Below are 13914 nucleotides of genomic sequence, written 5' to 3' on the forward strand. Positions count from 1 at the left end.
TCAGTTTAATTTTTTAATGTACATTTGAAATAATGGAGGTTAAAGATATGGTGTTTACGGAACGTGTACACAACAGATCAAATTTATATATTTATAGGTGTCCTATATGTATTACTTAGCACATACATACAAATATTAATGTTTTGTAAATAAGAAAGAAATCATAAGAAATTCCCAAATATTCCACTTCAACAAACCAGGTCAAATGTATCACATTTTAATAGAAAATTGATCAAATCTAATTAACAATTTTTAAAATAACGCAGAAGTATGCGGTAATTCAGTCTTAAAGTAATTCAAAGCATAATGTAACGATAATATAATATTACTATAAAAAAATTCGTTAGAGGTAAGAATTTTATGTTCATTGCCTAATGACAATATTTTATTTTAACACATTTGTGATATTAAAGGATACTCGCATAAATGAGTTGTCAACATTAACATAAGTAATTTACAGATTCAGGTTATTCAGGATTAGGTGTTTCATCTATTTCTTTTAAAGATTCATCTTCATCCTTCTTATCCTTGGCTTTCGCATCAGGTACCCAGAGACCAGAGTCAACGCATCGTTTCATATGATAGGATGCAACATCTTGTGGCATTTCTGCTATAGTTTGATGTAACAAAGGAAGATCTTGTGTTTCAAAACATTTCTTCAGAGGCTAAAAACAATATAACAAGGTAAGTACATAGTATCTAACAGTAGTACTTATTACAGTAATACATAAATTTATTTGTACCTCTGGAAGAGTTTCAAATACTTCAAGAGGATCAAGACCACCAGGGCCGAGACGTGCTTTTCTTTCTTCTTCCTCTGCTTCTTTCAGAGCATCTGCTATTTTTTCTGCAGCTCTCTTACGTATTCTTTCTTTAAATGCTCTAAGTTCCTCATCAAAGGCAGTTTTAAATTCTACTTCAGCATGTTGAATACGACTGAAAAAGGAACCAACACATCCTCTTGGATCAACATCTAATTGTTTTGATAATTCTAAAATATATTGCATACATATACATTGGTGAGAAACATGTTCCATTAAATCGTGTTTCTGAAATTAATAATAGGTTAATGATACTGATTTATAGTAATTAAAAAAGGTTTTTATAAATATTCAGATATATGCTTACTTCTTCCATTTCTAAATCGATACACCAAAATACTAGATAATTTGCAGTATTTTCACAAACTAATTGAGGATTTTCAGTCAAAAATTGTTTACTATCATCATATCTTCTTAGCATACCAAATTCTTTCAATTTTTGTTTGTTTTCCTTAACAAACTGTTTCATTCTCTTTTCTTTCTCTTCATCTGTTAAACCAGTGTCATCTTCCCTACGAGGTGGCCTTGTGTTAATTACAGTTTTTGTAAAACCATCTTGCCCAATAGTGTCAACATTCCATGGTGTTAATTTTTCTTTCCTCTTCATCTCCTCTTCTTTTTCTTTAATCTTCTTCTGTTCTTCTTCAAGATCTTGCAATACTTTCTTCAATGCAGTTAAGTCACTTGAATCTTCCATTTTATTTTCTAATTTTGTAAGTTTTTCCTTTGTATCTTTTAGTTTTTGTAATGTCCTAAATATAAATATTAATTTTGAAACTTATAATTAAAAATTGCAACTATAATAGTAAGAATATGCAATAAATATTATATCGAACGTACTCTGCCTTTTTTCTTTCATGTTCTTCTTGCTCTCGTCTTCGTTCTTCCATTCTTTCAATTCTTGCCTGATGACGCCATCTGAATAACGAGGGGGTATCAATATTTGGATGAGTATCATCTTCATCATCTGAAATCTGATAAACATAAATTTTAGCACCTTATTTATAATGAGTAATAAAATATTTTAAATACTCTTTTTAAGTTATAAACACACAAAGTACAGAAAAAATTATCTGTATTAAATAGCAGTAGGCATAAATAAGCAATACTGATTACAACAATGAAACAGTTAAATAAGTTATTTCGATTTTAATTGGAAAAAAAAGTATTCTTTTTCTATGATTTATGATCAACAAACATACATAAACAAAATCTTATAAGAACTAAATTTAATGTGTTTTAGATTTGGTAAACGTATCAAAGTCTTTGAATAAAGTACAATTTAAAAGTATCCTCGAAATTTCTACTGCAACTCTAGAATATTCTATAAGCATACTGGACCAAAACTGAAATTCTTACCTCAATATCTTTCCATTTGCTGTAGTCCACCATTGTTTGATTAGATAAATATAACTCTTATTTAAATAATATACTTTTATGTAATTGATTATTCTGTAAATATAATTTATGTATCAGCTATCTCTTTATTTTTGCAAATGTGAAAATACAACACCCACACTTGCTGAAGTTTAATTGTCAACTGCATCGACGTCAATGTAGGACTTGTATCTACGATCGCTACTTCGCGAGAACGAGATTCGATATATCGCATCAGTGTCGCTCAACTTTAAAAATGTTGAAATTGTGCTGAATGAAAAGAAAATTATATAAATAATATATATGCTACACAATAACTATATATTGACTTATATAAGTACACACTTGATTAAAATTAAATATTATTTCTTATACCTACTCCTTAAACGAGATCTATATAAATGTTATACATTATAATTCATTACAGCAATTCATATAATGCTAATAAATTGTAATTGTATAGAAATGTAATTGGGCACAATAAATTTATTATATTTGTTTTTATACATTGTATATATGTATGTACAACATTTATATACACATATAAATATAAGTACATGAATTACACTTCTATTCGTGATAGCTATGGTGTTTACCACAGAATAAATCGTAGCGTTTACGAAAGTTCCAGTGGTTACTAAATGTTATTTTTCTTTTATTCAATGAATTAATGTGCAAAGAAAAATGATTGGAATGCGTATGAATGCATTTAACGATACTGGACTTGGTGAACCGGAGCAAGATGCAAATACAGCACTTATAGAATTAGATAAAGGTGCATAACATTTTCTAACCTAACTTTATTTTGTTGTTTTTGCGCTATATTAAGTTTATTGAATTAAGTTGTATATCCATAGTACTTTAAAGCCTACTATTTTTAATCTCCTACTCTAAAATTATATTTCATAAATATTTATTAAACATATTTTTCAGGTTTACGATCAGCAAAGATTGGTGAACAGTGCGAAGCCATAGTGAGATTTCCAAGATTATTTGAGAAATATCCATTTCCTATACTCATAAATTCGTCTTTATTAAAATTGGCTGAGGTTTTCCGAACTGGTAGTAATTTTTTACGCGTTTGGGTTCTCAGAGTATGTCAGCAAAGTGAAAAACATTTGGATAAAATATTAAATGTTGATGAATTTGTAAGACGTATTTATAGCGTGATACATTCGAATGATCCAGTTGCTAGAGCTTTGACATTACGTACATTGGGTAGTGTAGCTGGCATTATACCAGAAAGACAACAGGTACAGAATTACCAGATTATTAAATTTAATTACATTTAATAATTTAATGATTTATAAAGGTGCACCATAGTATAAGAAGATCACTAGATTCTCATGATTCAGTTGAAGTTGAAGCTGCAATATATGCAGCACAAATGTTCGCTGCACAATCAAAACTTTTTGCTGTTTCCATGTGTAGCAAAATATCTGACATGATTAGGGGTCAAGCAACACCAGCATCAATGAAATTACAACTTATACCTATTTTACAGTACATGCATCATGATACTTATACAGCTTCAATGGTATGTTCACATTAAAATAGCTTTTATTCTTTTTTCAAAATATTTTACTGTCAGTTTCATAGTATTAATTTCTTGTAGGTAAATAAATTATGTATGGAGCTCCTTGCTAGTTATCCAGCTGTGGAATTTGTTAGAGTTACACTAAGTGCTTTAAGTACATTAGCTTCTGCAACATTAATTGATATTCCACAACAAGTTGTGCTTTTGTTACGTTATTTACAAGATGATCCAAGACTAACAATTAAACGTCATGCTTTACATTTACTACATTCTTTAGCTAGAAGAGGAGCACATTTGTGGCCACAAGGTGCTCTTAATAATTTAATAGGTAAATATGCTGCACATAAAACTTGATATATTCAATGGAAATGTTTAATGAATATAATATTTCAGAGAGTACTACAACACTTCTACAGGATGGTGCTGGAAATAAAGATCTCCTTATTCGAACATTAGATGTGATCGAGGTTACCACTTATTTATAAAGTAATAGTCAGAAATTTTTGTATATATGAAAATTTATTAGTAAATTTAAAAAATTATTCAATCTAGGTACTTAGTCAAAGTGCAGTTACATGTGATGCAAACAGAGAGGAAGGAAATCCTCTTTTATCTTTGTGTGTAAATGCTTGCTACTCTCCAGATCCCTTCATCGCGGTAAAAGCAATTACTATATTAGCGAGAGTTGCGTGTTATTGGTATGTATGAAATAATTATTTATTATTGTAGTTTTATTTCGAGGGAAATGAGGTAGATGGTATATTTATAAATGATATACTTATAGCTATGAAGAAGGTTTACCAGCTTATGGAATACAAGATGTTGTATCTTGTCTTGAATCACTAATTGTGTTATTAGCTTTGGATGATAAGTATTTGCGTCAATTAAAAGTCTGTTTACGTTCAACGGTAAAATTGTGTAGTGCACAACCTAGTCATTGTTCAGTATTCGTTGACGCTATTGGCAGTACACTATTTAATACAAACACAGAAAATACTCAGAGTGAAAAACAAGCAGTTGCTTTATGTGAAGCTTTAGGTGCCATTGGAAGTTTGGAAGAAAATACGTTGCTTTCACTTTTACCAGATATATTGGCAAAACTCAGACAGACTGTACATGTCCACACAAAGGTAGACATACAAACAAAAGATACATATATAATTTATTAGACTTATACAATATAAAGTTTTTTCTTGAAGGTGATGTTATGTACGTTATTATTTCAAATGGTAGCGGGGGGTTATGAATGGAATACAGAATGTTTGGAAGCAGTAGAAGAAGTTATTAAAAATGTCGATGGTTGGGCCAAGTACCGTATTGCACGAAGCGCTGCTAGATACGGTCACCATACAATAGCAACACAAATATTTAGGAACTTGAAAGAAACAGTAGCGTCCGAACAATTACACTTCTGGCTATCCGGTTTGGAATTAGTTACGAAAGCTGAGAGTCATCTCATGTTCGTATAATTTATTTATAATGAGCATTGACCTTTACAAAAATAAGCAATTATTGTACTTATTCTGCGTTCAGGGATAAAACAGAAGAAACAGAAAACAAATCGAGAGTGCTCACGGTGGAAAAATTAAACGGTGCTATCGCACGTTACGCAAGCGCGTGTGCGTCGCTAAAAGCTGCCAGTACACCTTTACGAAGCCTACAGTTCGCTAGCGAATATTCAAAACTTCGTTGCGAATTTCTTCAAGCTATTGTACAACTTTTGCATTCGTGCAGGTATTATATACAATCATTTATTTCCTACAAATTTTAGAGATTACATAAGCAAATAAGTAATTATGCTTTAGGTCTCTTTGTACAGCTCCACCACCTGCTATTACAATTACAGTGATTCTCGCGACGAAAGATGATCTTCAACGATATGGACGCGTTACTAATCAAGTAATTCACTTTTCTTAACACTCAATTGTATTTAAAAATATTTTTAATGTTAAAATAATGTCTTTATTAGTTGAGGAAATCGGCTCAAGAGTTGAAGAATTGTGCTGATAACTATCAGAAACTTTACCAATCGGCTTTCGATGCTGATCCCGGATCATTGGCAAACATACGAGCGTATCCTTTACTATGACATATGTATAGTAGTTTCATTAATTGACTGAGAGATGTTTTCAATAAGAGTCCTGAACTGCATACAGCGAAATTCTACATAAAGTAACAAATGCAGCATATTGTTCCTTTACTTATTATCTGTAGATTGCAGGAAATTTGTCGATTGTTAGCAAGCAGTGTCGAACGGGTTTGCGGCGGAACTGGAATTCGTACATATTATCAAAGCGAAGTTAATTTTGATTTCGGTGATACTGTAGAAATGCGGCAATTAGCACGTTGCTGTACCGAATTGCGTCGACTCGCGCCTAGTTATATAGGAGAAAATAAAGCAGCGGCTCTTAGTCACTCAAGAATAAACTGTTTAGTATCGCAAGTGATGTTATTAGCTGGAACAAAAATGAGATTACCGATGCCTCGATATTACTTCCAAGCTTTACAAGCAACTAGTGTTAAGTTATCGGTTTCACCACAACCACGGGTTCTCGGTGAGCCAGTATCTGTTCCTCAGGGTAGCCAGCTAGCGTTAAAAGTGGAAGGAGTGCTGCGGCACGGCCGCCGCGCGTCTCTTTATCGTTCCGTTGCTGCTGTTTGCATTTCTATTTCAACTACCCCTCCGTCAAAAATCAATTCAGATCAAAAGGTACAAATTAATATTAATAACAATAAATTTCATATTTATTTTTGATTCGCCATTTACAGGATTCTAATACGAACGAATTACAACAAACTGTCACACCACACCGAGATTTCTTCGCCTGCGAATTTTTACTTTCACTGGGAAGTCCGGGAACAAATACCACAGCATGTGCCAGTAATACCGCTAATGTAAATAACAATATCAATTCTGGCGGTGGGCAGTATCAAGTCACAGCTAGTGCCAGTATACTTGACAAAGATGGCAACGTGTGGAAATGCGGACCGCGTTCTACTCTGCAAGTTAGGGTACATGAGGAACCTGCCAAAAGGAAGTTACCATAACAAAGTCTCTATAATTTTTATACCATGTTTGTACTTGTGCAAACTTTATGCAATAAAAATTTGTCTCCTTTCATTAATCATGTGTTACCCTTCTTAATCCTTTATGTAGAATGGAGTTTCAGTACGTGATCCAGGATGGCGCTGCAGAGACGGAAAGTATTGTAGACACGGAACTACTCTGCGGTTTAATGCTTGATTATATATGTCGGCTATACAACGCGTGGCGATAGAATAGAGGTGGTAAAACACGTGGCGAATATAGCGCATGCTGAATACAGCACATGACAAACAGCGCGTAGCGAATACCAAGCGTGACAAATACAACGTGTGGCGAATGCAATACGTGTTGAATACAACCCGAAACGATATAACGCGTGGCGATACAGCGCGTGAAAAATACAAATCGTAATGCAAATCGTAATACAAAATAGTACGCGTGGGAAATATGAAGTATAGCGAATGCAATGCGTGTAGTGATATAATACGTAAATAACAGCATATAGTGGCAAAATCTGTGGCGGTCTAACGTGTGGATGTACAGTTTGCGATTGAAGATTTTTATGTTTCTAAATTTGGGACCTAGAAATTATTTCCTAAACTCGAAAATTTACGTTCAACAATAAATGTACAGCCATATCCTATCAGGATTCCTCCTTTGAAACTGTAGCGATTTCCGCGGGTCGCAATGCATTACAGCGAGGAGTACCTTTAAAGTGCGTGAAAGGTGATTAAGCAGTCGGACCATGTAAAAGGATGCTATATAGCAGGACTGTACATAAATAACAATTTCACAGTGTGTGCCGAGATTCATGAATGAAATCGAACTTTTTTAAATCGTACATGCAATCCAACTTGACGGAAAGCAATTTCGCGTGCACGATATGATATACCACCGCAAAATCTACTATTTGATGGGGGTTAAAGGGTCGAATATACGAGTAACGAGAGTCGATGTACGGGTGGACGCGCCGTGAGAAAGCCCATAAAAGGGAGATTGCGAGGGTGTTCGGCGCACAGTCGCGCACCGTCTGTCCGTTAGTACGGTACGCGGGCAACTCCTCGACATTCGTGCTGCACTTGATCCAAGCATCATCTCGAGAAGAGCAACAGTTATGCCCTCAGATCATCGCGTCATTGGCTGACACGGTCTAATATCAAATTTCGTCACGCGTCTTTACGCGGTAAGTGACGCTTTTTCTTTCAATTTTAAACTGTTTCATATAATTACTAGGGGTAACAGCTATCTTTTGCAATTACCATACGTAACAATTATCTTTTGCAATTACTACGGATAATAGTTATCTTTTACAGATACTATGAATAACAGTTGCAATTATTTTGCATAAGTTATATTTTATGTAGTCGCGTTAATCCTAAGAAATTTTATGAGTTTTATGAAATATTTTTAAACGGTTGTAAAATATTCTTGAAATTACAATAATTGCGTCGGACAATTATTCGTAGCTGCTAAGGCGGCGTGAAATGCTTTATGCTGAATTTAAACTAACTTGCAATCTCGCGAGAAATGTAAAATACCACAAAGGAGGAACCGAAATGCGATTCTTTGCAAGAATTTATATCTCCCGAGTAATTTCTTGCTGCCGCTTTTGAACTCCGCGAAAATGAAGAACTTGTAGAACTCGGGCATCGTTTAATACCGTTAATTGAACCGAAAGAAATACAAAGAACTTTTTGTTTTCGTTCGCAATGTAAGATTTCCCGTGGCTAGTATCTCGGAAATTAATTGTTCGTTGCACCGTGTTGCAAATATGCTATGTAAAGCACAACAATATGTAATTCGTGCACTTCGTTAAATACAAATAAACTACATGTTTTGAGATTATTGAAATTACCGAGAATAATGGCTCCGTTTTCGATACGTGTAATTATCGCTATCGCCAAAATTATTGTTTGTAGGCAGAATATTTTATGATATTACTTATGTGCATCGACTAAAATTGAACATTAATAATGAAGAATAATTATTGATAATATATTTTAGTAATATTAAAAAATTAAATCTACATTTGCAAAATTAGTTTTGTATATTAGAGAAAAATTTGCTGATATTATTTACCGTAAATATTTTGATAAATCTCTAAATACAGCTTTTTTAAAAATATAGATAAACACGAAGAAATTGAATTCCATATTTTGTAGAATTATCTCATTCTCGGTTGTACCATTAATACTGGGTTATAGTATATTTCTAATCATTTCTAATGGAAAAATTTTTCAGACGTTCCAATACAATTTTTATTCTAGTAATTTTTAATAATACTTTCTTAAAATATTGGTAATAGTAATTTTGTTGGCATACGGTTAATATCACATAAATATTTCTAAAATAATATATTATGGGAATAATAAATAAATCGTAATATTTCTAACACTAAATAATATTTCTAGAGTTAATAATATATAATCGGAATGGCTATTTCGTGGTGAAAAATAATAGTAACAAGTGCAAAATCTAAAATGGACGTTTCCTTAAGAGATACGTTGATATTAAACATCAAATAAACGTTTCTAATTTTTGAAAGGCCGCAATTTTTCTAATTAAATTATCGGATTTTTAGGTTCTCCTTTTTCCGAAATTCTCTAATTATTTCGAGCAGTGGTAGTTTTAAACGAACGAAAATTCGCTTCCGCAAAGGTGCTTTCAATTTGTTTCGACCCGGTTGAAGAGGTGTCTCGCGGTCGTTATTTTTTCCAATTATCTTCGCACATGTCTCGGGAATGCCGTAGTACGCTTTTAGAAAGGGATGAAGATCCGCGAAGCATAATGTACAATGAGCATAGTACGAGTGCTGTGGTACTAAGCATTGCGGTTTAAGCTGTATGGCGATGTATGCGCTGTGATTCGAGCTACGCTCGCCGGGACCGACTAGTAGTTGTGCTAAATGGTTCGCAAACTAATGTTCAAAATTCGGGCAATGTCGCGATGATAGTGTAGGTGCGAGTTCGGGTTTCGGGATAGGGATGAAAGAGAACAGAACAGAATAGAACAGAGGGAGAGAGAGAAAGTGTTAGAAGAGAGAGCGGGATAGAGAGTGGCAGTAAGCGATGTCTGCGAAGTCTTCCTTAGTTAAAAGTTTTCAAGATTGAATTAAATAAAACTGCTACGACGTTTCCGTTATCCTGTTTTACCTCCACCGATCCTTTTTTTCCCCTCTCTAGTTCCTGGGTACCGTTGCAACGAAACGACTTTCGAAATAATTAGTTCAGGAATTCAAGAACCTGTGAAATACAGTAATCGGTATTGGCGCGTACGTTTTTTCCCCCCCGGTCTGTTTCTCTCTCCTTTTTATTTATTTCTTTTTTGTTTTGTTTAATTACAAAACGTTTCGTGCGGCAGGTAGAAAAGAGTTTCGCGTGTCCACGCAATTGGATAAAATCCCTTTTCTCGAATCTTGTTACGTACCCTGTTGAACGCCTATTGGATTTTATACAGTTGTAACGGGAAATGGAAACAAGGTTCAGTTTATTTCTCTATGCATAGCAAATCTCATTTCCTTCGTAGGTATGTACACATATACACGAAACAGATATCTTATTCCTTTCCGTGTGATCAAAATCGAAGATTTTCAGATATTTCTTCGGGAAATCTGACCTCGATTTACATTGTTGTTGGGTCTGGGTAATCTATAAATGCAGCTCGGGCTGGTCGAATGCAAATGCAACGTATTAGATTGTTAAGTACATATCAAGTCGTCGATTTTGATATGTATCGTGTTTAATATGATTTGCTAACGTAAAATTATTAGCAATTGGGGTAATGTATTATGCACGTGTTATGCACATTATACGTACAGTATGTTTCATTAAATTAGCTAAAAAATTTCCTCTTTTTTTCCTCTGAACATTTAACGTAAATTAGTATTTGAAGATTTCAAAATTTAAAAACATTTTTAAACTGAAGTTGGAATTTAAAAAAAAAATTACTAGTTATTAGTTATTTTTATACCTATATTCCACGTAGTTTACAACAATTGGACGCTTGCATTATTCTTTTTATTTAATCCGCCTTTTATCCGGTAATTGCTTTGAATTCAAGCCAATGTATCTTTATAATGCAGCAAATTGTGCTTACTTTATTAACAATAAAGCGTATTATTGAAGTTCTTTCCAACAAAGGAATACGTCAGGAAGATATATTAGAAAGCAGATGTGGATTCGGAAAGTGGGATAACATGACTGGTGCTATATTTCATTGGTACGAGTGAAACAGATATACAATTGAATCGTAACTATTAGCGTATCTAGCTAAGGACTAGGGTTGCAACCCTCAAAATATGGATTCACCCTCGGGCATCAGGAACGCAGGAATTACAATACACATAATTCACGAAGTATTTAATCTTCAACCTAGCAAATTTTTATTATTTACAAATTCTAACACTTAAAATTTTTAAAAAACCTTGAGTTTTCTACGACGTTAAATCTAAAAGATTTAATCCTAAACAAAAACGTTACAGTCATAACGACGGTAAATGGTCGACAGTTAAAAGAAGAACAAACTGAAAATTAAAAATAAATGAAAAAAAAGAGCAACAAATTTAAACGAGTGACGTAAAAAAGCTTCGAAAACATTGTAAAAGAGATAAACCGTTTTTATTTTTCCTCCCTCTTTTTGTTTTAACTCTACAATTGGCTACTCTACGTGCACTGTTATTCCCCAATTAAAAGGTACTTTAATTTCATCGAGTTTTACGATGTTTGATTCGACGCGATCACGATTCGCCTGCGCACGAAAACAAAGCCTCTCAAAGGTTTCGAATCGTATAACGATGCAACGGATAAAGAGAATTTGTAAACGATGAGAAACGAAATTCGTCTGGTTAAACAAACATTTCACGATGATCCTCGCTTAATTAACGAGATCCACCCCCTTACCTAACTCCTGCAATGAGGAACACTGTAAATTTCCCTTATAATCCAGAAAAATTTTTATTTTTCTGCGGAATAATTCCCTGTAGATTAAGTACACTTTTGTTTGGAGATTTAGCCCGTTCCTTTAAACAATAAATCAAAAACCTTCATCGATTTTTGTTAAACGTTTGACAGAGGTTCGATGGGCAAAGAGAAAACAATTACTCGCGAATATCTCGTTGTACGTCAATTTTACGACAAAAATGGTTATTACATAATTTATAGCTTGAGGAATTGTCTATAAAAAAGGTTATATGAACTTTTTTCGTAGGAGTAAGTATTTTCATGTTGGCTTAATGGAAGAAGATAAACTTGTGAAAGGAAGAGTTAAGTACAAATTTAATATTATTTCGAAAACGGTTAGGTCTATGAAAAAATGTTATAGAACACTTTTTGTAGAGAATTGTCCAAGGTAAAAATTTGGTAATAACTATTTTTGCGTACAATCGATATATACTGAAGGAATTTGTGAAATTTAAGAAGATTGAAGATAAACTTGTAAAGGGAAGGGTTAACTACAAATTTAATATTATCTCGAAAACGGTTAGGTCTATGAACAAATGTTATAGAACACTTTTTGTAGAGAATTGTCCAAGGTAAAAATTTGGTAATAACTATTTTTGTCGTACAATCGATATATATCGAAGGAATTTGTGAAATTTAAGAAGATTGAAGATAAACTTGTAAAAGGAAGGGTTAACTACAAATTTAATATTATCTCGAAAACGGTTAGGTCTACGAAAAAATGTTATAGAACATTTTTTGTAGAGAATTGTCTAAGGTAAAAATTTGGTAATAACTGTTTTTGTTGTACAATCGCTAGATACCGAGATATTCGCGAACTCTATGTTTGCCCCTACATAAAGTTGTTAACAACATTCATTTTAACATATCGTTTAAAGTTTCATATAACAATTTAGTTGGAAATCTTTGTGCAAATTGGTTATATTTTTGTGAAATTTCTGTGGAGCTATTAAAACAGAGGTCCCTTCTAATTTTCACCGCAGTTTCCAACCCTTTCATTGCACCCGTTGCATCGCCGTGACGAGGGACGGTGGTTATATAGAGGAAGTGACGAAAGTGAACGACAGGAATAATGGACAGGTTTGGGTAGAGTGGCTTCCCGTTCGGTAGGGGCATTTGTTCCACCGACAGTAACTCGTGCCCGTAATAAACATGCCGTGCTAGCAGATTGACTGATGATACCGTTCTCCATTAGATGTTATTGCTGAGCTCCTATAACCTTTCAACATTGTCGGTATTCAATACATCGACGGTAAACGGTAATTATAGCAATGACGCCCCATCGACCAAAAAGTGTGACGTCGAAAGATATATCCCTCGATCCTTAAGGGTAAAAAATAGAAAGCGAAGGAGTTACGGGGCTGAACCTGGATGAAGTGACGATAGTTGAGCGGAAGTTGAAACGCGAGAGTAACTAGTCGAATTCAATTTCATCACGAAACGGGAGAAAATAGCGAAATTTCAGTAGCGTCTGATTAAATAAGAACTACACGGTAATTACGCTAACTAACTCGATATAAAATCCTTCAATTAAATTTGACGATGGACGATGGTTTTCGTAGTCGGAGCTGATTTTCGTGTAAACTCCGATATTTTTACCTTTGTATTTTTCAATGTATTTGCATGTTTCGTAGCAGGGATAGTTTGTAGACAGTCACGTACGAATCGTCTCCGATCGTAAACATCCGTGTCTGAAGTACTGCTCGGTGATCGGATTTTCCAAAGGATCAGACACGAACGAGGAGGCAGAAAACGCGAGAAACGAAAAAAAAAGAAAGAAATAGGAAGAAAGAGCAAGAGACGCGAGTTATGCGCGCTACAAGCGGAACCAACGCAGGAAGCTCATTAAGTTGCACCCCGCGGCTGGGCTGTGTGCAGAGAGAGATACACCAGGGTGCCCCTTTCACCCCCTTCGCTCGGTAAGACCCCACCTGTTTGGCCTAGCCCGTTGTTTGCCCCGATACGCGACGCACGACTTCTACGCATTCAGTATCACCTTCGTTAGGCAACATTGAGAAAAAATTATGATAATGACGATCTCGCCTGAGGGGATTCCCGTGCTGCGCTTTCTCCGCTTCTTTTCTACTCTCTCTGTTTCCCCTTAATGCCGACTCTTACGAGAACGAGCCAAGCCACGACGCGCCATTCAAGTATTCGGTTTAAATAAAATCTTCA

The 13914-nt window shown here is 34.3% G+C and overlaps 3 protein-coding genes across 6 annotated transcripts in view; 2 read left to right on the forward strand and 1 right to left on the reverse strand.

Moving 5' to 3' along the window:
• Window positions 1–201: 201 nt before the first annotated feature.
• On the reverse strand, window positions 202–2419 carry Cdc37 (cell division cycle protein 37). Its single transcript, XM_003700805.3, has 5 exons — window positions 2181–2419; window positions 1662–1795; window positions 1129–1573; window positions 744–1049; window positions 202–665 (listed from the first exon to the last, which is right to left on the reverse strand). The coding sequence occupies exons 1-5, from the start codon at window positions 2211–2213 to the stop codon at window positions 468–470; spliced, it is 1116 nt and encodes a 371-aa protein (XP_003700853.1). The 5' UTR covers window positions 2214–2419; the 3' UTR covers window positions 202–467.
• Window positions 2420–2642: 223 nt separating this feature from the next.
• On the forward strand, window positions 2643–7018 carry INTS7 (Integrator complex subunit 7). 2 transcript variants are annotated; one of them, XM_012279764.2, is made up of 14 exons: window positions 2643–2973; window positions 3132–3451; window positions 3511–3735; window positions 3814–4063; window positions 4129–4202; window positions 4288–4433; window positions 4520–4865; window positions 4935–5194; window positions 5269–5469; window positions 5541–5634; window positions 5705–5808; window positions 5950–6445; window positions 6505–6787; window positions 6893–7018. In XM_012279764.2, exons 1-13 carry the CDS (start codon window positions 2883–2885, stop codon window positions 6781–6783), a joined length of 2886 nt encoding a protein of 961 aa, XP_012135154.1. In that variant the 5' UTR covers window positions 2643–2882; the 3' UTR covers window positions 6784–6787; window positions 6893–7018. The 2 variants fall into 2 exon arrangements, with proteins under 2 accessions (XP_012135154.1, XP_003700854.1); XM_003700806.3 differs by lacking the exon at window positions 6893–7018 and having other exon boundaries at window positions 6505–6860.
• A 767-nt stretch (window positions 7019–7785) lies between these two features.
• LOC100878211 (lachesin) overlaps window positions 7786–13914 on the forward strand; it is a 53305-nt gene continuing 47176 nt past the window's right edge. For 2 of the 3 annotated variants that reach the window (XM_012279762.2, XM_076537952.1), the window contains exon 1: window positions 7786–7964. The gene's annotated coding sequence lies outside the window, so the exon portion shown is untranslated. The remainder of the gene's footprint in view (window positions 7965–13914) is intronic. The other variant, XM_003700807.3, reaches the window with a different exon arrangement.

This window comes from Megachile rotundata, chromosome 12 (genome assembly GCF_050947335.1).
Source record: "Megachile rotundata isolate GNS110a chromosome 12, iyMegRotu1, whole genome shotgun sequence".
Lineage (NCBI taxonomy): Eukaryota > Metazoa > Arthropoda > Insecta > Hymenoptera > Megachilidae > Megachile > Megachile rotundata.